At 33.0% G+C, this 25,455-nt stretch overlaps 1 protein-coding gene across 2 annotated transcripts in view; it reads left to right on the plus strand.

The window, feature by feature from the left end:
* Positions 1–25,455, plus strand: part of Gucy1b1 (guanylate cyclase 1 soluble subunit beta 1) — a 43,283-nt gene that overhangs the window by 12,811 nt on the left and 5,017 nt on the right. For both annotated transcript variants that reach the window (XM_047567494.1, XM_047567495.1), the window contains exons 3-9: positions 3,058–3,158; positions 5,432–5,550; positions 16,229–16,426; positions 18,776–19,006; positions 19,759–19,875; positions 20,675–20,808; positions 23,527–23,724. In XM_047567494.1, the coding sequence (XP_047423450.1) occupies positions 3,058–3,158; positions 5,432–5,550; positions 16,229–16,426; positions 18,776–19,006; positions 19,759–19,875; positions 20,675–20,808; positions 23,527–23,724 (1,098 nt within the window). The remainder of the gene's footprint in view (positions 1–3,057; positions 3,159–5,431; positions 5,551–16,228; positions 16,427–18,775; positions 19,007–19,758; positions 19,876–20,674; positions 20,809–23,526; positions 23,725–25,455) is intronic.

Here is a 25,455-nt window from a genome sequence, read left to right on the forward strand (position 1 = left end):
GTCCTAAATCAAGGACTTCAAAACTATAATTTGTAGACTAGTGTCATTTCATAATGAAATGCTAATGGCAAAATGATCAAAAAAAATCAGGATATATATGACCTTTAAACTGGAAATTCCATTTCTAGGATTTTATTTTATTTTTACATAAAAATATAGCTAACTACAGAGATATTCATCACATCATTGTTTACATTTATGAAAAAATTAAAGCCATCTAATTTTTTACCAAGACTTCAATATGTCCATACAATGTAGTTATTCCATCAAGACACAGAAATATGTGTTTATTAAGATGAAAAGATATCCACCAAATAGTAAATTTAAAAAGGAGGTTTTAAAGCAGTGTGTCCCATGTACAGGATATTGAAGCATGGGTAATTTAAATATAATAATAGCAGTGGTTATCTCAGGATAACAGAGGACTATTTTTCTTTTTAGTTGTTCCTGTACTTCATTTATTTTTACAATTAGAAATTAGAATGCATTAAACTTACAATAGCATTTCTCAAAGGATAAATTGGTGTTTGTACATTCTGTGTTCATAAGTTCTGGGTATCTACTAAAGTTTGGTATAAAAATGATTTGATATAAAAAAGAGAAGTTCACATTTTACATAGAGCTCTCTACTGAATATGCAGACAAGGGAAGCACTGTAGTTATTAGTAATGTGCATTAATGCTTCAACTACTTAGAGTGTAATTCTGCACACACTCTCTTTACAGTTGTGGAAATGGGTAATATTGTCATTCCTACTTTAGAAAACAAAGGTTACTGCTCATGTTTATGCATATTGTTTTTCCAAATTTATTTAGCTAGTAAATACTGGATTCTGAAATTCAGATTGCCATACTTCACCTTGCTTACCCAAATCGTATTTTTTTGCTGTTATTTTGACAGTTCTTGGGATGGAACTCAGGACTTCACACATGCTAGGAAAGCACTCTGCCACTTAGCTGCATTTCCAGTCAATGTTTCTCTTCCCTTCCCTCACCTTTCCTCCCCTTCTGTTTTCTTTTCTTTTCTCTTCTCTTTCTCCCCCAACCCTCTTTAGAAGCTTATTTTTTTCTTAATAAGAATGGAAAGAAGTAATGCATTGACTCATGGTTAAGGGATTTCTCGGGAAATAGGTATTCTTTCATTTTAATATAAAAAAAACTGTGTTATATGCTTGGATCTCATTCCAACTTTAAGGCTTATTATGGATTGGGATGTGTTTCAAAGAAACTGATCACATGCATGCAGCCGGAAAATGATATGCTCGGAATAACAGTGGGTATTTTGAGGAATATGTCTAAGTTAAAGGTGGCATAGGAAGTGCTGCCATTTTGAACTTTTCCCTTGAGATACAACTGCATATGCAGCTTCAGAGGAGAGAAAGTGACTTGTCCTGCCTTGAATTGCCCCTGATAGTGTCTAGATAGTGTCTAGCTTTCCTTATATTTTCCTGGCAGCATAGAGTGACTTAGATCAGTTGGATTGAGAGTCAGAGACTGATATCCACTCTCCATGTATTGTTATGAATTTAATACTGGAAAAGATATGTGGGAACCTGTCAACACCATTCTCCACCTGACAGTGTTTTGAAGGATGGCTTCCCCCTCCCATTTGGACATTTGTTTGAGAAAAGTAATCCAAATCCTATCAAAATAAATGTATTTATAGAATCATGATGACGATTAAAAATGATAACTATAACTTTCTTCCACTAATACTGTGTACATTTTGAGCTACTGTGTTTAATAAGCAAAGGATATATTTGAAGATTTTTATCAGTCCACTTGGCATCTCAAACTTAATGTTTACAACATAACTCTTGATCTTAAACACCAGTCTTCCTCCTGTAGTCCTTCATAACTCAGTTACTGATGACAACATCCTTCCAGTTACTCAGGCCAAAAGCTTTGATGTCATCCCTTAGATTTCTCCCTTTCACACTCTGTTCTGTACATCAGCAACTCCTGTGGAACAAGCATGGGGATTGGAACCACGGCCCACCCTCTCCCCTGCTCCCACCCTAAAGTCTTTCTTTCCTGAATGTTTGCAGTAGACTTCTAACTGCTCAATGTCTCCTACAGACCTTTGTTCCATCCCAACGCAGCAGACTTATACCTTGAACCTAAGTTAGTTCTTAACCCTCTCACATAGCAAGTGCCAGAACATTTTCATCTCTTTCAAGTTCTGTCAGTCACCCCAAGGACCAACCAGATCCAAATACTGTGGCCTGATGTGACTTTCCTGACCCATTCTCTTGCTCCTCTTCTCTGTTGCATCCACGCTGGCCTCTGTTGTTCTGCCAATACCCTAGGATGCCCCCCAGCCCTTGGCACGTACCATTCCCTCTGTCCTGACCAACCCCCCAGATTGCTCACAATCACTTAGACTTCACTTCTACTCCAGCTTCAGCAAGACCTTCCTCAATATTGTATGTGAACGTTCTACCCCTCTACTTGGCTTTATTTCTCCCTGTATTCTTATTTTCTGTATTACTTATTAGTTTTATGCCTTCCTAGCTTCTTTCCTAGAATGTATCTATTCTATGATTTGGTGGATTTTTGTCAATTTCACTGAAGATTTTTATCCCTGGTGCCTAAAATCCTGCCCAGCACATACAGGGACACAACAAAAGTTTACTTAATCTTTATTAAACCAAATGTTACTTCTTGACTATGTTTAGAATCAAGTATATTATATTTGGGCCTTAGAGTACCATGTAAATGTTTTATTCAGTTTTTATTGGTGCTTTATAATTTATACACATTAGAGTACCATTTAAATGTTAGTTTTGCAATAAATAGTTAAAATATTTTCATTTGAGAAGATGGATGTGACATAATTCTCTTAACAACTAGACATTTAGATACAAGATCTTGATTTAAACAAATTTGCATGAAACAAATCCTATATCCTATTATATAAGCCTGTTGTTTATATAATCATTATGACTATGGTAGCTATTCTGTTATTTCAACTTCTTCCCCACATCACTTACTTGTTTTGTTTTGTTTTGTTTTGTTTCTGTTTTTTTGTTTTTTGTTTTTGTTTTTGTTTTTTCAGAAAAGAGGCACAACTAGATGAAGAAGGACAGTTTCTTGTCAGAATAATATACGATGATTCTAAAACTTACGATTTGGTTGCTGCTGCGAGCAAAGTTCTCAGTAAGTTGAATATAAATTTCCTTCTTTGGTTCATTTACACATAGAAACCCAAAGGAATGTATGTTTCAATATCACAACCCTGGTTGGGAGCACATTCATATGCAATGATACAGTCAGGTTATGCCCCATTCCTCTTCTTCCCTTGACAAGTTCTTTCCAGAATAGAAAAGGGAAAGTGTGCTCTCTGCCCTTCCCTACAGAAGGCTATGTACTGGGGAAGGAGAAAACATATCCATCATTAATGCAATGACTTCAGTTATGGTGTCAGCAATACCATAATTAACAAGTGTAGTATGCAGAAAATATTATCCCCGAATCTTTTGCAATCCCAAGTTATGTCAACTATTGATAAAAGAAACAGGAAACTGTGACTTATAGCCAAAGACCATTTCTGAAGAAGGCAAAAAGTTTGATGGAGAAAAAGTTACTCTTGAGGTGATATTTGTTATTACCACAGTGCTTTGTTTATGCCTAGGTTGTAGTTTTCATAAAATAGAATAAAGTTTGTACCTTCATTTAACAGTATATAAGGATTAGAAAAAAATTGTAAGTGGTTAATAATAAGAAAACTATGCAACCTCATTAGTAATCAAAACTGAAACAAATACAAAATAACTTTCAAAATAGAAATTTATTTTATTAAAAAATAAAATACCTGGTGCAGTCAAGAATAGCATTAAAGGGGAAAGAAATCACTGTACATTTTTGATCTGATGATGAATTAAGATGACTTTAAAATGTTCAACATCTCTAGCAATCAGAGAAATGCAAATTAGAACTACATTGAGATTTCATCTCACTCCAGTCAGAATGGCAACGATCAAAAATACAAGCAACAAAAAATGTTGGCAAGGATTTGGGGGAAAGGCTACACTCATACATTGCAGGTGGGACTGCAAATTAGTGCAACCCCTCTGGAAAGCAGTGTGGAGATTTCTCAAAAAGCTAGGAATAGAATCACAATTTGACCTAGTTATCCCACTCCTCAGTGTATATCCAAAGGATTTAAAATCCACATACTACAGTGACACAACCACATCAATATTTACACACAATTCCCAATTCACAATAGCTAAGCTATGGAACCAATCCTGGTGTCCATCAACAGATGAATGGATAAATAAAATATTGTTTATATACACAATAGAATATTACTCAGCCAAAAATAAGAATGACTTTATGACATTCACCAGTAAATGGAGACTATCATGCTAAAAGAAATAAGCCAGTCCCCAAAACCAAAGATCAAATGTTCTCTCTGATGTGAATGCTAACACACAACAAGGTATGAGGGAGAATAGAAGTTCATTGTTTTAGACAAAGAGGAATGACGGAAAAGGAGGGAAGATAGGAAAAGGAAAGAGAGTAGATTGAATCTGACATGACTTTCCTATGTACATAAATGAATACACCATAGTGAATCTCACCATCGTGCACATCCACAAGACTGGGATCCTAATTAGAATAGATATACTCCATGTTTATATAAATATGTCACAATAGACTCTACTGTCATGTGTAACTAAAAAGAACAGATTAAATTTTTTTAAAAAGATGTCATTTTTGGAGAATGTTTTGTACCATCAAATTCTTTTAAAGACATATTCAAACACTTAAGAATTTTTTTCTAAAATAGCATAAGATCTCTTTGCATTAAGATTTATGTACACCTGTTTTTATGTCATAGTTACTTATATTATCACCTGCATTTTCAATGAGAGAAGATTGGTTGAATAAACTATTGCATCTATATGTTGAATAAGACAGCAATTAAAATTAATACTGAAAAGTTACAGAAAGAATGTTAAATTTCAGGAAATATGAATTTTAGAAAAAGCAGAATGTTAGGGTACATACTATATGAAAATAAAATTGTTAAATATACATATTTTTATTTAAAGAGAAACTATTTTGCATCAAAATACTGTCAAGTACATTCTTCATGACTTATAAAACCTTCCTGTTGTTTTTGGAAGAAATAGGTAATACATTAAATATATGCTTTAAAATGTAAAATTTAAGTAGTTTGTTATGGAAGCCAAGAAAATGTTAACACTGTTAACAACTACCAATGTATTTTGTTAATACATTAATATATTGTTTTCTCAGAATGCATTGAATTGTCCTTATCAGATGCTTTTCTTTTAAACTGTGTTCACTCTGCACAAAAATCATAGTTATTTTGAATCATTTTAATATACCATTGCCCTCATCCTTCTTATTAATAATATTCTACTTATATTTTCTTTTCCTCTTTCAAACCTATAAAACAGATCTCAATGCTGGAGAAATCCTTCAAATGTTTGGGAAGATGTTTTTCGTCTTTTGTCAAGAATCTGGTTATGATACCATTTTGCGTGTACTGGGATCTAATGTCAGAGAATTTCTACAGGTAAGAAATTTGATGTCCTCTCATTAAAAATTATGAGTTTGTGTTTCTTAAACAGAGGTTCTAGAATACTTTTGTTCAGCCATCTGTACAAGAGTCTCTTGATGCTAAAATGGAATCATAGTGGACTTTCTCACATTTATTGTGTGGTCTTGAATATATTGTAGCACTTTTGCTTCATATTTTTTTCTTAATTTCTAGTTGCTGATAATTTCTAGTATGCAAGTCATAAATTAATATTTTAAACTTCACATGATCTATTATTATCTGTTCAACTGCCTCTTTTCCTAGTTATTATACATGCTAGTGTTTGTGATTTTAAGTTTTTGACATATAGTTTTATTTTCATTTTGTGAGATAGTCCCATTTAGAAGAGTCTAATTAAACGTTATATCAGTGTTACAAAGTCCTACATAGAACTTGTGATTTAGAAAAAAGTACCATGGCTTTTAGGTTTCTACCTCCCCCAAAATATTGAGCATACTTGTTGTAGAGTTACATATTAAGTCTATTAGTAAGAGGGAAAATGGAAACCTTCCAAAGTCAGTGTCAGGTGAAAAAGATAAATAATGTCACCAAAGGCCTTTGTCTTATAGTCTTGTTAAAATTTAAAAGTTTTTACTAGTAAATTACCCATTAGATGAGAATCTATTTCTGGATGAACTGTGCTATTTTAAGCACTGGCATTTGTGAGACCCTCTTCTTGAAATGTGTTAATGTAAAAAATTATGTAGTTGTTTGCAAAGAAATTGTCTAAGCTGGCCTCTGAGTGCAGCCAGAGCTTGCTGGAAAATGATGTCAGTGCACACCCGCTGAACTGAAGCCCAGCTTTGAGAGAATGTAAACTACTCTCAGCCCAGCTGCCTTATTGATTTAACAGCCAAAATAAGAACTTTAGTGTTTAATCAAAAATGTCTGTTGTTTACATAGGGACATTTTTCTTATAAACTTAAAACAGCATTAAATCAAGATGGAAACTGGATTGCAATCTCCTGCTGTGGATTTAGTAAACCACCAGTGTTTAAAAAAGAAAAAAAGTTGTTGCTTCAAAATAAAGAAGATGCAGGAAGATATTTAAATTAAAATTAAACAGGCAGCATTTAAATGGGTCATCTTAAATGGATTAAAATTGGATACTTTCAAATGTTCTAGGGTTTTTGAATTTGGGAATACATATACCATTTTTAATATTTTTGTTGACCATTGCCACCTCATCAGCAAACTTACAGATCGCAGTTGCACTCTGAATTCTAACACTATCTCTTAACACCACAAATGTTCAAATGGTTTTAATAATTCTGTTTTTAACCTCTACATATTATGACCATCTGCTCAACTTATTATGGCATTATGAGAGAGCAAGCAGCCATTTAGGTGTGTTTCTCCGTGTTCCAGAGCTGCATTGTTCTGTAGGAAGCCACTAGCCACATGCCACTGTAGAGCTTGGAAATAGGATTTGCTCTAAGTGTAAAATATACAGCAGATTTCAAAGACAGTATGAAAAAATACAAATTTTTATATATGTATATAAACATATAATACATATATTAAGTATATATAATATTTATATATATTACATAAGTACATATAATACATAAATACATATCATATATGTGTGTGTGTGTGTGTGTGTGTGTGTGTGTGTGTGTGTGTGTTTGTGCATACTGGGGATTAAACTTAGGGGTGCCTGCTCTTCTCCTGCCTCAGGGTCCCAAATTGAGATCTTCCTGCCTCAGCCTCCCATTTCTGGGAGGTATCACCACACCCAGCTCATGGATAATTTTATATTAAAATGCAGTTAACATATCCTTAGGTCACACAAAATTCTACTTCCTCCCAATGATCAATGAGGAAACTAGATATTCAGAATACTGTAGAGTTTTCATTAATATTACACACTTTCCATCCTTTTTTTTTTTTCCTGGTTTTGAAATTGTATGTCTTCATATCAAATTGATTGTGTTAGAATGCTGCTATTTTAAAAGTAAATATTTTTATTATCACTAAGTTTATTACAGGGAAATTAAATGGCACTTTTTTCTGTATGTGAAAGTAAAATTAAACAATTAAACAATTTTCGTGAGTTGTTTTGAGATCCTCAGATATAAAAATTGGCATTTGCTTTAGACACAGTGATAAAACGTTCTTTATGTGGTGGACTTCAACCTTTATGGAATAAGACAAATTGGGCCTCATTTTATAAGTATTTTAAAGCTTTTGTTTCTTTTTTACTCCTTTCAATTGAATCAGTCACCAAATCTTTAAGCTGCATTTCCTAAATGCCGAATTTGTTTTTTATACCTTTGGTATTTGTCTTATCTTTGATATACATTTTTTTAAAGTGTATATAGGTATTATGTATATATACACATACATGCACACTGATATGCATATGTAGTATATAAATTATTCTGTATATAGACCAAGTGCAACAACATAAAATTTCAGATTGATATTTTAATTTTAGAAAAACCTATGTAAAACATCTGTATTTAAATATTGTTACTTACTGTTTCTTCCTTTTATAACATGTTCATATTTTGGGGTTGATATTTTTGCTCTCATAAAATTCTTTTAACCTAAATATAGGTTGTCATTTTTTTTTTTAACTAACCTTTACACATACTAGGCAAACACTCTACCACTGAGCTATAACCCCAGATCCTTGTCATAACTTTTTTATTTTCCCTTAAAAAATCTCATGACTTACTCATTTGTTTTTGTATTTTTAAGAGGGTAATTTGAGAGGACTGTATGATAACAGCATGAAGAAAATTTTTAAACATTTTTGTTTTGTAATTTTTTATGTTTTAACAATTCATTTTGCATAGCAATAATCTTATGCCACTTTATACCATCCATTTAAAGAAAGCTTGTTATATATAGTTCTGTGTTCATATTTCCTTTTCTTGGTAGATGTACAGTGTTATGTTGATTAATAATTTATTTTTATTTTATTTTTTTATGATGTATGTGTTTTTTTATTTATTTATTTTTATTATTGTAAACAAATGGGATACATGTTGTTTCTCTATTTGTACATGGAATCAAGGCATACCATTTGTGTAATCATAAATTTACATAGGGCAATGTTGTTTGATTCATTCTGTTCTAAATGCTGAATTTTGAGAATTCTGCTTCATTTTTCCATTTCCCAAACATTTCTGAGAACAGTTAACCCTCATCTAGAGATCAGGTGTCTTTCCTGCCTCTTTTCTTAACATCTGCAATATCTTCTCCACTCTATAACCCTATCGATTCTTCTGAAATACAAATCTATCTTATGCCATTTTCCTGCTTAAACCCTTGAGTAATTCTTCATTGCTTATTGGAAAAGGTCAGACATTTAAGATAATTAAAACTGCTTCCATCCCCTTCCTGTCCCTCCTTTTCCCTCAGTCTGGCTAAACTTAACCTCTTCTCGAATCTTTATTTTGTTCTCTCTGTCCTCTGAGTTTTTGCAGATGCTTTTCCCTCTGCCTGGAAGGTTATATGGTTCCTTTTCACTCAGACCAATCCTCTTCATCCTGAGGTCAGATTGCTTCTCCCAGAATGACTTCCCTCCTCTCTCCCATCTTTAAGCTCTCCAGGTTGGGGTGATTGACTTTCTCACGCTTGCACAACATGCAGTCTTTCCCAGCTGCAGTTGTTCTCACACTGCATTATCATTTCCTGTTTGTTGAACTGGAATGTAAACTTCAGGAGATCAAAGACTCATGATCTCTTAATGACTGTGTCTCCACAGATTCAGTCTGTGTGTCTAGGGAAGAAGGAATATCTTTTAGAAAAAAGAATATTCATTATTTGTGAATATAGTAAGAAAACACTATTAAGCAAACTCTCTAATAGCTCATGATGAATTATTTTATTAAGGACAACCAATTTGGGATGAGATACATAGCTAGAGATGAAGCATAAATTGAACTATGAAAAATGACACACAAGGGAAATTACTGTTCAATATCAAATTTTCAGGTACATTATTTGTATCTGCTGGCATTTTAAATATTCATTCTGATATTTCCATTTGAAGTCTTCGAAGAACAATAAAATAGTAACTGAAATCATAACACAAGAGAATATTTGACCATGTTTTAGCTGGGCAGTTTTTTTTAATATGACTATTATATTGTGATAATACCTCTGTTCCTAAATGCAGAGTTAGCATTTAAAGACAGAAAAATAAAGGTAGTATTTGTGAATAAGTTCCAGAAAAATGCTTTTTTTTCCCATGTATTTTCTCATTTCCTTTGATTACTTGGCTGAAACAATGGAAATGAACATGTTCTATCTCTTTGAAAGACTTTGCTTTTAATATCAAATTCACAACCCTGCTTATACAATCTTTATTGGGCATCCACATACAATTTAAATTGACTCGTTTTAAGCCATTTTGACTTTAACGAAAAACAACTGAAAACTCTAAATGAATACAGTAATAAACTTAAGAAATATTTTAGAGGAAACTTTTGAGATACATTTCTCTATATACATTAAATAGTTTGGAATTGATTTTATAGAGCTTCTGTGAAGTCATCAGTTTTGGACCTTTGAGCGAAATAATGATTTTTTGTTGTTGTTGTTGACTTAGTAATTACAACATGATATATATCAAAGTGAAAAAGAAATAATAAGATGTTTTTATTTTTATTTTTGAATTTTATATATTTTACCTTGATATATTCTTTTAAAGACCATATTCAATAAGAAATTTTGTCCATTTTTCCATTTTCTTATGCTTAAATTAGGAATGAATTATGTGGTCCCATGCTTCTGCTGTATAATAAATTTCTATCTGAGGCTTCTGGTATATTGATTAAAATGCCGCAGAAAATATGTGGGATTTGAAGTCTCCATCGGAAAGTAGCCAATAAGAAATGTCCACTTTGATGGTATTTCCACCATAAATTCATGCTTGTCAGTTTCCAATGTCCCATTGCGTTATGGGAGATTATATTTTCCCCAAATCACTGCAATGTTATTTCCCACCTCACATGCACTTCAATAGTATGATTTTGCCTGTCCTTTATCAAGAGGTGTAACTCTCCTTCCCATCGATCTGAGTTGTCTTTACTTATTGTTTGACCCATGGAATAGGACCAAAGTGACATTTTGAAGCTTCCTATGCTATAGCAGAAGAAATCTTGAGGTCGTTTTCTGGATATTTGGGAAAAGTTGATCATGGGATGCTCCCTCTAGGAACCCAGGCACATGAAATGAGAAGAATAAAACACATAGACAGGTCATGTGTAGGCTGTCAGACAGAAGACCTGACTGAGCTAAAGCAGAGTCAGCCATAACTACTAGCATTTGAGTGATCTGTCTTAAAAGCACTCTGATAACCCAGCCCCAGTTTCCATCTGACTCCAAACCAGTGCAAGAACTTAGGTTCTCAGTCATTTGACCCACAGAACTATAAAAGACAATAATAAATTATTGTTAGAGCCAGTAAATTTTACAGTGGTTTGATACAAAATGATGGATAACTGAAACAGTACTGCTTGTATTATTTCTCCCCTTATATTTTAGGTTTGTGCTAGTATGTGTGTGTGCATTTGTATAAGGAACCAAGAGCTTTGAGTAAGTCACGTTTGCTAAGATGATATATGATTTCTGAGAATGGGACCCCAGATAATCCTAGATAGGATGACCAACTCATTTTCAGTGGTGTTGCTCAATTACATTGTAGATTCTTTACCTCCCCCAAAATTTCACAGAGTTAAGATAAAATTAAAATGAGCATTAAAGGCTGCCAGGTTAATTACTGAAAAGTAAACAGGCAAAATGCAATTTTAGAGGCCAGTCTGGATTTAAATTATGGACCTATTTAAATATGCATAAGAATCTCGACTGAACATTCAAACCTTCTTTCATTGTTGGCTGGAGACACTGGCTCCCTCAATTGATCTTGATATAATGACTGTTTGAGAGCTTCACTCATTTTCTCAGTTCACATATATTCGAGTACTTCGTTCTGTGCCTCTATTCAGCCTGCAAAGGGATTTTCTTCCTATTCAGTTGGCTACAGGTTTTGGCTTAGAAATACAACATTGTATCTTGGCCAGTCCACCAACTACAATCTGGAATTGATGACTGATCTAATTCTTAAATGTTTGTGCTAAAGGCTATTTTGGGAAATACAAGGATTTTCCTGAACAGCTGTAAAATTCTAATACTTCCCTAAATTATTTATATTTCTTAGAAAAGAATGCACTATTCACTTTATTTTTAACTTTTAAATTTTAAAAGAAACTGTTTTCTTAGCATCCAAAATGCCAATTTCTATAGCCTGCAATTTTAAAATTGACACATGAGGATTTAGTTTTATTTTTAAAAACTTGTGAAGGAAGATAAAGAAATAATTTAGAACTGGAAGAATTGCTCTTTGAATATCTGCCATATACTTTCACAATTTTACAAAGCATTGATTAACTGTTAAATGTGGCATTATGTACGCAGACTCTTTTTTTAAACATGAGTTTAGAAGCATAAGAGTGGAATATTTTCACAAGTATATATCTTTGACTACTCTTGTTTTTCTGTATTTAAAATATTTATGTCAAGGGTGGTAATGATAAATATTTGTAGTGCAAACCTATTTCTATTTAAATAATTTTAATAACTGGTACAATTTCTTTCAAATAGGGATTTTCATTTTCTCTATTAAAAATGATTCTCTATTTTTTCAGTCTTAAGCCCATTTCTTTTTTTATGTTCATTTCTTTTAAATGTTTTGTATTTGTTCTTTTTAGTTATACATGACAGTAGAGTGTATTTTAACATACAAGGAGTATAAATTCACATTTTTGTGGTTGTACATGATGTGGAGTTACACTGGTTGTGTGTTCATGTACGAACATAGTAAAGTGATATCTGATTCATTCTGTCTTTCATATCCCATTCCCCTTCCCTTCTCTTCATTCCCCTTTGTCTAATTCAGTGAACTTCTATTCTTCCCCACCCCATTTTAATTGTGTGTTAGCATCCACATATCAGAGAGAACATTTGGCCTTTGGAGTTTTGGGATTGACTTATTTCACTTAGCATGATAATCTCTAATTCCATCCATTTACTGGCAAATGCCATAATTTCATTAGAAGCCTATTTCTTAAGGAAATATTTCTTCTAAAACTTTCATAAAAAGGGGAAGAAAAAATGTTATGAAAGCATTAACCTCTTACTCACTCTGATCTTATGATTTTCCTTTGTTTTTCTTTATCCAGGGTGGGTTTGCCATTTTGTTTAAGTCTTGTTTATTGAAAATTTTTGTTTTCAAATTCTAAAATGACTTCTTTCTTATAAAACATAAAAAAAAGTGATTTTTTAAGGTACAGGATTCTCATTTTAAAAGGTCAGTTCTGATCCTGTTTTTCAGAGGTATGAGGAATAAAAAGAAAGGAAATGTGTTTTACTCTCAGAGAGAAAGAGACAGAGAGATTTGTAACAATTGATTTTAAAGGTTCTTTCAGATATAAACTTCACTAATACTCTCAGTACAGGTACAAATTTTCTCATCCACAAGGATACTACTCTGGAAGACTGAAAAAATCTCTTTTCTTCAACATTTTCAAAGCAAGGTCTTATTACATCCATTTCTGTGGATCTTTTAGGAATTTTTAATTATATGTAAAGGAAGCAAAAAAATGAGGTAGTGAATTCGGCATACTTTGTAATTATGCCTGAGCTTATTTGGGGCATGCATGTTATCAAAGGAAAATTTACATATTTTGTAATAGTCTGAGATCTTTAAAATCATAGAACTTTAAAGCATTTCCCAAAGAAATAATAAATTGTCTTTTGTTTGCTAAATTGGTGGAGCATACTAAATCTGGAACTCCAGTAAAGTTTCCCAGGATGCCAAAACTAATTTTACTTCTATAAATGATAAATGCCAGGTGACAGGGTACATTGGCCTTCCGGGTAGCAGCATTACTGGGTAGAAAAAAGTACGCTCATTTTGCTTGTAGAATGACAAAATGGTATCAAAACATTTTGAAATTAAATTTAATCCTGAGACTAAACTTTTGATATCTCAATGTAAAATAGGTGAATGGACCTAATCTACCCTCTCTTCTCTCTCTCTTTCTCTCTCTCTCTCTCTCTCTCTCTCTCTTCACAAGGTCAGGAAATATGATTGTATTCATATTTCTCATTTCCTGGGAAACTACCTATACTGCAGTGTTTTAAAATTTTTTCCATTCCTCTTTGATATATATATATATCCTTCCAATACTTGTTTTCATGGGTATATTTAGAAATAACACAGATTATCAGTTTTGAGAGAAATGCTTTTTCTCGAGAATACATTGCAATCACAGTGAAAAATAATCAACTTCATTTAGATAGGATTATCAAATGTGGAAAAGTTTTTCTCTCAGGTATTCTAAGGTATTCAGGTATTCTGTTTTTGTAGCTAAGGTATTCAGGTATTCTGTTTTTTGTAGCTTTTTCAGGTTACTGCATTATAAAGATTAAGATGGCACATATATTAGCAATATATTAACACTCAAATCAAGTAACTTAATTTATACGCATAATCTGTTTCTTAGAATAAGCAGGCTATGTAAATCACTTTAATTTTAGGAGTAAAACCAAGTAAGGAAAGCTGTAACAAAAGAAATCCCAGGAGTATTTTTTATGTTAGATACTATCTAAAGAAAATCAATATTACAAAGTGGTGTTAAATCTTTTATGCTCCAGGAAAGCACTTTACTTGTCAATTTAATTAATAGTAAATTCAATAAAACAGCAAATCTCCAGAGAGTTTCTTACTGCAGAAAAGTTGGTTACTTAAAACTGAACATTCTCACTCAGGTTTTTTGGTATCCTTTTTGCCTTTGAGTGATAAATTGAAGCAGATTTTATTACCAATATTAATGTCTTAATATTATCAGGAACTTTATTTATATTAAAATGGCTCCACCCACACATAAGGTGTAATACTTGCCTTTAGTGACACATCAAATGCCCTGTGTGGGTGATCATATCCAGCCTCTGAACTGCCTGAGCATCTGGGGTTACTGCTAACAGAAATGGTACCATTCCTTATTGCCTCATGCTATTGGCTTTGACTTTGTGTAAAAACTGCTAATAATACCTATGATACAAGATGGAAATAGATGGGTATGAAAGTGGTATGGGCATATTGACTTATGAAATAAGTAAACACTCTGTAAGGAAAAATTGAAAAAAAAAATTAAATGTTTGCTTGAGTCTTTTTTTTTTTTTCCCCTTTTGAATGAACCACAGCTCTGATGAGCCTGACTATATTAGAAAAGTGCCCTTAATTCAGCCACAAACTCAATTTTGACTTAGCAGGACTTTGTGGCACATGAAGCTAAAAAGAAAAAAATGTTTTTGGCAATTTTTTTTCTCAGCACATTATCTTTCATTATGTTTTTCCTAACATCAATAGAAGGACAAAGGATCTCAAGGGTCATGAAGCCCAGTCCTCAGGCTGTCCCTTCTCAAGGAAGAATTCCCACAAGAAGAACTTGTCATAGGAAGAATGCCTCTACCATTCAACTGAAAAAAATATAAATTCAAGATTCAAGCGTTTGTAGTTTTATCAACTATCTAACACTTGGTGTCTGCCATATTGAATTACTTTAAAAAAAAAAACAGCCATTCTAGCCCCTAGAGGCAATTAGGATGAATTGATGTTTTTGTTAAGAACTAGCCTGACTTGATTTTGACAGATGTAACTTTGGGGAAGAAAAGAGAAAGCACTATATAATGGGGCACTATAAAAAGACACCAAATTTAACTATTTGAGGATTAGCATGTCAACCTTCATGGTCATGTTGTCTCTGTGTGTGTCTTTTGGGCAACACACACACACTTAATATACAAACAGGTTGTGAAGTGTTATTTAAAAAGTCACACTGGACCAAGTTAAAAGTATAGTATGCACCATTTATTGTGACAATCTTCATATAAACCAATTTCGTATTTGAGTAATATAAGACTTCAGGGAATTCAACATATTCTAAATTAATGGTGAGGCTACAAGAATAGAAAATATTTACTAGCCAATTTATCAGGTTTCCAAGATCTCAATTCCAAAAGTCAATTATTTCACAGGTTCTCCATGAATTTTTACCTTGATTGAAGACTGTTAATGTGAAGAAATTATACTCCTTTCATTTCTAATATGTGCTTTAAACTTCTAAAATATTACTTCATAAATAATATGCTTATATTTTCATAACATTACAATTCTAACATTGGTATGTAAAATAAAACTTAATTCTGGGCATCATAGTGTAAATTGAAGGGCACTATGTGGTCGCTCTGGGCATTTCCTGTTGCTTATTACAATGTGCATATACAACTGCCCTAAACTCCTAAAAATATGCCTACCTTTGCTTTAACTCTTAACTCTATCTTTTATCTGTCTTAGGCATTCTCTCTACATTCCACTTGTTTGTCCTTTCTTAAAGCATACTATTAGTAGCCATAGATATATCTTCTAATTGTACCATTTTAGTTTCACTTTCCTATGGCACTTGCTCTGGAGATGTCTTAGTGGAGCAAATGAAGAATATGCCATCTGAATGTTTGCTCTGCTGAGCTGCCAAATAAACTCAGCTTTGAGCCTTGCTTCCTTATCTTGCTCTTCTGAAGTTTTCTGTCATTCTGGCACTGTTATTTATCCATCCTTCTTTCCTTTTCCCTGCAGAACCTTGATGCCCTGCACGACCACCTTGCTACCATCTACCCAGGTATGCGGGCACCTTCCTTCAGGTGCACTGATGCAGAAAAGGGCAAAGGACTCATTCTTCACTACTACTCAGAGAGAGAAGGACTTCAGGACATTGTCATTGGAATCATCAAAACAGTAGCTCAGCAAATTCATGGAACTGAAATAGACATGAAGGTAATGCACAGTGCTGGAGACTCTTTTGAACACAAAAGACACTTGCAATATTAAAAATTATATTCTGAATCTACCTATTGTGATTGCAGCTAATGGACTTTACTAGAAATATATGTAAGCCAGAACAGTGGAAACACCAGTAATCTTTATATTTGATCTTGGAATACATTATAACAAATGTTTTTTATTCCTTGTGGCAGCAGAGTTTTCTTCCTGATTATATATTGCTTAAGGCAAGAAGAATTTTCTTTGCCTTCCCTGTGAGCACACACCAGCTGGAAGCAGGAGATTATGTAACTGTGTTGCGGACTTCAATATGCAAGATATCCATAATGTGGATAGTTAAAATTGATGATAGTATACAGTTAGATATTATTTTACAGATCACTTTTTTCTGGGTGATTTTTTTGTATGTTGTTTGTCTTGAACTAATAGTTGAAATGTTTCATTCTTTTTTCAACTGAGATTTTGACATTTAAAAAAAAATAAAATTACTTTGGTCAAAGAAGCCAGATCTAGGACATCAAAACTTGAACTATTGTTGATAATACACTTCATTAGTTTTGAGTGCTAATTTCAAGGCACCATTACAGTAACTCTGCAACAAAGGGAATCATTGTTTTTCTGTTTGTGATCAATATATTCTCTCCCAGTGTGCTTCTTTTTGTGTGTTCAGCATATGCAACTTCAAGTGCAAGTTTGCAGAGGGCCTGCAATTGAACCAAGTGGAGACAGATACCCTATTTTGACTGTCTTGCTTTATGGAACATCTAATGGACAGAACTTTCTTAGCTGTCATAGTTATGCTCTAATACTATGGAAAGTCCCAAACTCTTAAGTACAGGATTATACAAAATAAAACTGTAGCACATAAATTGATTATAGTATTGCTGGGTGCGGTGACTCATGCCTGTAATCCCAGTGGCTCAGGAGGCTGAACAGGAGGATTGCGAGTTCAAAGACAGCCTCAGCTAAAAGCGAGGTACCTAAGCAAGTCAGTGAGACTCTGTCTCTAAATAAAATACAAAAATAGAGCTGGGGAAAAATTGACTACATTAGAAAAGTGTCGTGTATTTAATCTAGTCACATCACATTAGATTTTATGATTTTCTTTCAGGAGTTGTTGATTCTTACCTGTTGGTGATTTGCGGGTTCATCTGCATTTAGAATGCTTATTCTGTGTAATGTGACATTATCAAATCCAGAGATGTTTAAAAATTAAAACCTTGGATAGAGGATTGAAATCCATCCATGGATGGAAATCTTACTGGAATTAAATTAAAATATTATATGCATCTTATTTCCAATCTTTTTTTGCACATATGCAAATATGATATTTCACTGCATATTTAGGTCTCCTTTACTTTCAGTAAGATTATACAGTTGTAGTTCTCTGAACAGATTCTTCACATCTTTTATCAGACTTATTCTTAGATACTTCATATTTTAATTCACTTTTTTATTGGTGCATTATAATTATATATTATAGTGAAATTCATTGACCATATCCGTACATGCACATAACATAATTTGATTAATCTTATTCCCCAGTTTCTTTCCTTTCCCTTTCCTCTTCTCTCTCCTAACCACTTGCTCTACTGATCCCTTTTATTATTATTAATATCATTGTAATTGGTGCATTATAGTTATATGTGTAAACAGGATTTACTGTGGTACATTTGTACATGAAAATAACATGATTTGGCAGATTCCATTCCCTCTTTCCTGATCATCTTCCTCTACTTTATTAATCTCCTGTCTATTTTCTTTATTTTCATGAGATTCCCCTTTTTTAAACTCGTATTAAACTCACACATCTAGCCCAAGTGATCTTATACCTGGGACTTAATGCAGACTGTATTTACATTTGCCTCCTTTTTAGGATCCTACATAGATTAATGTAATTTTTTTACTTGCTAATTGACAAATAAAAAGGCGCCATATACTTTAAAATATACATCTCTCTGCCTTCATTTGTCACTATCTTTAAATATTATTTTTATCATGTTAAGTAGTACTTCATTGTGGGGTTTTTTAGGTTGTTCACCATACGAATGTATCTGTTGAAAACACCAGTCCAAGGGGTGTTTTTTTTGATAATTCTACCCAAGAGGCCATATGAGTCACTGGGGAGAACAGATACCATATTTATAATTAATAATTATTTGATCATCAAATCTCATACATCAATGCCCAGAAATATATTGTTTTAAACATATGTATATTTGCATATATTTTAATATTTTTCTAACGGACCTTCTAAATGTAATTCTCATAACCAGTTTCTTACATTTAGATGTGTTGTCTAAACAGATATGCAGTTAACATCATGTCCCTTTTGATATCTAGGTTATTCAGCAGAGAAATGAAGAATGTGATCATACTCAATTCTTAATTGAGGAAAAAGAGTCAAAAGAAGAGGATTTTTATGAAGATCTTGACAGATTTGAAGAAAATGGTACCCAGGAATCACGCATCAGCCCATATACCTTCTGCAAAGCTTTTCCTTTTCATATAATATTTGACCGGAACCTAGTGGTCACTCAGTGTGGCAATGCTATATACAGAGTGCTCCCCCAGGTAAAATAACAGCTGCTGCCTTGGGACCTGGTAGCATTAATATATGTGACCCTCCATTCATTTAACCCTTTGAGTGTATATCAAGTAATGCAGCATATCTCGTATCCCATAAATTTTTATCAACCGTGTATTTGAACGTACTGCAACTTTTCTTAGGACATTTATTTATTTGTTTCTGCTTTGATCACCTATGGCACAATAGGAAATATATGTGAGAATAATATACTAGTTTTAATAACAAAGCAGGGAACTTGCTAATAACAGTTTTCATTTATTTTTTCATTGATTGAGTAAATATTCACTGCATATCTACCTTCTAAACAGATTTCAAAATCAACCGTTGACATAGTCAGATAAAAGAAAGAAATTTATAAAACAAGATAGAAAAAGAGATTGTCATGGGGTTTAGAAGAAAAAGCATCAAAGGGTATGGACATTTAACCATACATTTTTGAAGACAATTTTCATTATTTGTCTTTCTGAAAATGCTTATTTTATTCGCATCAGCTTATATTTGGATATTAGTTGTCTGAGTCCATATTCTGGTTTATGTTCATGCAACTGTTTGATGTCCACTAATCACTGAGTTGTGTACAGAGGGATTGAGTCCTTAGTTGAGGTAAAATTTTATACCATAGTTCCGATTTTCTATTTTTAAAAATAATTGAGTTGGTTTAATACAGTTATTAATATCAAATCACAAAATTGATTTGAACTACTGGAGTAACCTTTGCTCTTTATCTGTATTCTAGCTCCAGCCTGGAAACTGCAGCCTTCTGTCTGTCTTCTCTCTGGTTCGTCCTCACATTGATATTAGTTTCCATGGGATCCTGTCACATATCAATACAGTTTTTGTATTGAGAAGCAAGGTAATTAAGATCTTATTGCATTTAAGACCTTGTTGAGTGTAAGTTAGGCGTGTTATTAATTAGATATGATCAGAAGAGAAAATTATCTACTATCACATTCTGTGAGATAGAGAAGTTTCAGCAAGATAAAAGCCAAACCTCAAAGACATGCTTATTTAAAAGGTGATGTTGGTGAGTTATAGTGTGGCTGAGTAGCATGTAACTCTATTATCTGATTAGAATTAATAAAAGTGAGTTTTAGAGGTTTCACAGGGACAGTGCCATTTTGTGGGAAAATAAAAGTGATAAATTATCATGGGGTTGTAATTAAGATAGTGTCCAGATCTCACAGTTTATGCTTTTGAAATAATTATAGCAAAGGCAGTTTTCCTAAGATACATTTCATTCTTCTTAAATCTCTCCCTAAAGCCGTACCTATACATAGTTTATATATTTGGAGCTGACTGCTTTCAGCTATTCTGTGAATACAGAATTGGTTTGGTTTATTCTTTGGTAGAACCTGGTAATATGTGTTGTAGCCATATTGGAAAATCAGGGGAAAGCAAGATTCATGAAAACTTCAAGTAAACATATGAGCACTGGCTACCACGTTTGTGAGTTCAGAGGAGACCATCCATTCACTTTTCTGTAGTGTCATAAGGTCGCCACTGTACTTATCGCCTGGTGAAATGCCCTCTCCTGCTCTGAGGCACTTGCTCTTCTCTATCGTGGAGGGGGAAGTGAGGAATGTGTGTCCTGTTGCTGAAGTGTCCAGTAGGGAGAAAGGCACTAGTTAATGGTTATGTCTTGCCTTTTCAAGGAAGGATTGTTGGATGTAGAGAAATTAGAATGTGAGGATGAACTGACTGGGACTGAGATCAGCTGCTTACGTCTCAAGGGTCAAATGATCTACTTACCCGAAGCAGATAGCATACTTTTTCTGTGTTCACCAAGGTAATACTTTTTAGATTAATCATTATGGCTATAAGTACCCATCTTTAGCTAATGGGAGTTCAATAGCATCGTAGTGCATCATGTGTACCAATGTTGAAGTGTAATGGGATTTTCCAATTGTCGTTATACTTCTCTATAACAAAAATGATCTCTTTGAACATTTGTTGCACTCAGAAGTCAATCAATCTATGTACCATGTCTTAATCCATTTGCAAAGTTATTTATGCCACTGTATCATGAGATATCTAATCTTTACCCAGAAATGAGCCTTTCTATAGTTTGTTGGTAAAAATTGTAAAAGGACTCTATTGATTTTTGGATTTGAGTTATTTCATATTAAAATTATTTAACCATTTTACAGAATATGCTATTCAAAATATATTGTTAAAGTGAAATTTATGTAGAATAAAAGGGAACAAATCTATGTATTGATTTCTAATTTGAGAAATATTTTACTCAAAGATGCATGGGAATTCAGAATATAAAAATATATTAAAATGTACTTTAGAACAACAGGAAAAAATAACGGTGAGGGTTTGTTATTAGGTGATATGTTGTACATTTATAACTTCGTAAAGCCAAAATGCATGTGCATTCTCTAGTAACACATTTGAAAAAGCCCTTTTTGGTGGATTTTTGGTTAAAATTTTAGTTTAACTTCACCATGATCTCTTTCTGTTCACAGATACTGTGTTAAAATTTCTGAAAAATCTAAAATTAGTAGCAACTTTCCTTAATATTAGAACTGTAGTATTAATACATAAGAACAATATATTATTAGCTAATTAAGTATATTTAATATTAATTATATATTATTCAATGACATGTTAATATATGTGACAATATAAGAATAATGATGAAATTTTCTGGTAAATTTATGTCATGAGAATAAAAGAGACAAAATTAGGAAACATAAAACTTTTTTATATTAATAAACTAAATGATATAATAGTATCTCATCTGCTATCACTAGGGTTTTTTGTTGTTGTTTGTTTTGATTTGTTTTGAAATTTTTTGCCTGTTGCCTCTTTTCCATGTTGATCTTCACAAGAATAACAGCTCCCCAGTAGGTACAGTTTCTATTAATGGAGAGAAAGGTGTCTTTAGAAGCAGAAGCAGAAATTTTGGAGTGTTTGTTTGTCGTTTTTTGTACTGGGATTTAAACCCAGGGTTGCTTAACCACTCAACCACATCTCTAGCCCTTTTTTATATTTTATTTAGAGACAGGTCTCATGGAGTTACTTAAGCCCTCTCTAAGTTGCTGAGGTTGACTTTCAACTTGCAATTCTCCTGCCTTAGCCTTCCAAGGTGCTGGGACTACAGGAGAGTCCCAACCCTGCCAGCTTGGAGTTTATTTGTTAATTGTCATATCTAGAAATTGTCCTATAGTGAGGCATTCTTAAACTGCTCATGTATGTAGAAAAATTATATTCACATTATATAAACAAAGAGATGAATTTAAAGCAATTTTACTTGTACAATAATTTCCAGATGATTAGTTTAAATTAAGGAAAAATTGTTTTGCTAGGTCATTAAAATAATTTTTTAAAACAATGAGATATAATTTGATTAAATTTTCTAACTCATTATGAACATTTTTAACCAATCATTTCCATTTTAAACTTATAATCAACTATTTTTTTTCCTCTGCTTGTGGGTAGGTCTTACACCATTTGACCAATGATCTGTCCTCTTTCTAAATAAGTTTATTTCTGCAAGTGGGCTTTAGTTTACCTATTTAGCTTAATGAAATTAAAGAGACTGTTTACTTCATTAGTAAATTCTTTCTTTTGTATATTGCCATGCTAATTTTTTCTTTGATTTATGGACATTTCTGCTGAGAATTTATTGCAAAGGAAACTTCTATTAATCCAAAATTGTTTGGTAAATTCATAACCCAATTTTGTCATTTTAGAGAAATTATTATTCAGAGTAACCAGAATTCCTTTGCATTTATAGAATTCATACCATTAATATACCCTTAAAATGTTTAAGTTAAATTTAAGAGCAGTGAACTTTTCACTTACCAGATATTGGCTGACTCAATAAACAGTATTAAGTCCTTCCCAAAAATAACAAGTTACAAAGATTACAGTAGAATTCATCAGGGTCAAATAATGCTTCAAAAACTGAGAAACATTAGAGAAAATGAGAATAGAAGAACTGAGAACCAAAAGTAAGAATAGCACAAAAAATACATACCAGAACATCTCTTAAGTACATAAAATACATGTTGAAGATGAGTAATAAATATTGTAAACTTTTAAATGTTGTGTCCAAATGAGAAATACAACCAGTTACAAGATTCATAGAACCCACAGGTAAAAATAAACTAGTTTCTCCAAAGAAGCATCGTGACTACTAAGATGAATTTTTCTTCCTCTGTTTATAATAAGGAAAAAATTCTAGAAAATTACCAATAGCAGCTTTGTATTAAGTACTTAAGCATATTCCATAGCCAGTTTTCTGCAAACTCTTTGGTTCCAAAAGATACTACTTGATAAAAATCCATTGCAAGTTCACCATCTTTTGGTAGATCTTTAAATATCTAAGATATTGCAGTCATATTATTAATTCACTTCTCCATCATTTTTTTCTTCTTCAGCCTGCCTTTGAATGGTAGGAGTTATCCGAACAATGCCCCATGACAGTAATCAGGGGTGGTCTTGTCACAGGGACAAATTGGGAGTGAGTTTGTCTTATTTCTCTGTGTGACAGTGTAATGAACCTGGATGATTTGACAAGGAGAGGCCTGTATTTGAGTGATATCCCTCTGCACGATGCCACCCGTGACCTTGTTCTCTTGGGAGAACAATTCAGAGAAGAATACAAACTGACACAAGAACTGGAAATTCTCACGGACAGGCTGCAGCTCACATTAAGAGCCCTGGAAGATGAAAAGAAAAAGACAGACACGTAAGAATGTGGTTAAATAAGGACAAAGTTTTACTCATGTTATATTATGATGCTACCATAGTTAAGGTTGCTAACCACGCTGAAAAAGCATTGCACCTGATGTATATCTAAAGTAGTCTTCTACTTTGCTCTTATTTATTTACTTAATATTTATTTATTTATTTAGATGCTGGGGAAGGAACCCAGTGTCTCATGGCTACTAGACAGTTGCTCTATCCCTGAGTTACATTCCGAGACCTAATTTGCTTGGGAAAGAAAATATGAAAAAGAAAATCTATCTAGTCTGGATGATAAGGGGAATATGTCTTCTATTTTTAGAAGTCAAAGTAAAGAATAGAGATCAGAATATCTCTTGGAAAAGTATAAAAATAATTGAAATTGAATTCTGCATTTATGCAAAAGTTGTATCCTGACCATCTGCATTGTTCCAGGGGCTGGGTGGGTACTGCACAGTGAACTTTGAATTAATCATTGTATTTCAAAGATGTCTTTTCTTGGACTCTAAAATTATTTTAGAACCTGGGAGTTATGAATCTGAAAGATTGTAATGTCAGTTTCAAACAATAGCAGTAACATATAGATAACTAATAATCCAAAGAATATATACTTCAAACTGAGGAAATGTCCATATATTTTATATTCTGTACTGGAAAAGCTCTTAATTCACATTGCCCCTAAATTGCCAGTTTGAATAGAGTATTCAATTCCCACACTAGATCTAGAGTTCAAAACACAGAGTTTGGGGAACTGGATCAAGGACTTGTCTTTGACTTATGTAGGTGACAAGTACTAATCACAGTGTGATTTCTTTGTTTTGTTTCCCCAAGTTGGGTTTGACTTTCTGAAATTATTATTTTTTATTTTTAGAATTCTTGTACTTCAAGACTCCTTCAATTAGATTAGATTAGGTTGCTAGATGTTGGGTTTTCAGGGTGATTTCATTATAAACCATTCATTATTAATTTTCCTTTAATGCTGAATAGTTCTACTGTTCACATTTACTATTTAAATATGGTTTTAATATTTTACAAAATGTTTTCTGTTTAGATGTTAAAAATAAAAGACTGGAGAAACTCCACTGTGGCTAGGAGAAATGTTGAGAACTCAGCTCGGTTTTGTATATTTAAACTTCACCTTTGGCTTTGGGCAGGGAGAAGACAAGGACATCTCATTTGTTTCTGGTTCTCTGTGTTAAAAGTCCACAGATCTCTGCTCGTCTCCTTAATCCGTTGCCTCTCCTCCTCCACCTGTTGTGCTCACCACCCTTGTCCCTTTATTTAGCACAATCCCCAGTGCCACTGTGGTAGTTTCAGTGTTGCTTACAGGAAGAAAATATTTGCTCGTCTAGATCAGCTTCCACTTGTTTCGTCAGTGTCCTCCATGGAAAAGTGAGGTGTGAATTATACTGCAGAGCATTACTGTTTCATTTATTACTTTACCAAAATTGAGATAAATCACGTGTTCAGGAGAGGCAAACATGTTTCTGTTATTGTGCTTTATATACAATATTTTATGTGCTGATGGTGACTGCTTTCATAATATGAGTGTCATAATAGCAGGGGCAGGATATACAGGACAACAAGTGAAAACTGAGTTCCTATTGCCCGTCCTTTGGCTTATTTGGATTTGGGGATATATGTGATTAGAATAATAAATGATGTAACATGTTCTATATGTTCCTCTTTGCATATATATGTATATATATACACATATTTACACTTATTTGTATAT

Source organism: Sciurus carolinensis, chromosome 10, assembly GCF_902686445.1.
Source record: "Sciurus carolinensis chromosome 10, mSciCar1.2, whole genome shotgun sequence".
Lineage (NCBI taxonomy): Eukaryota > Metazoa > Chordata > Mammalia > Rodentia > Sciuridae > Sciurus > Sciurus carolinensis.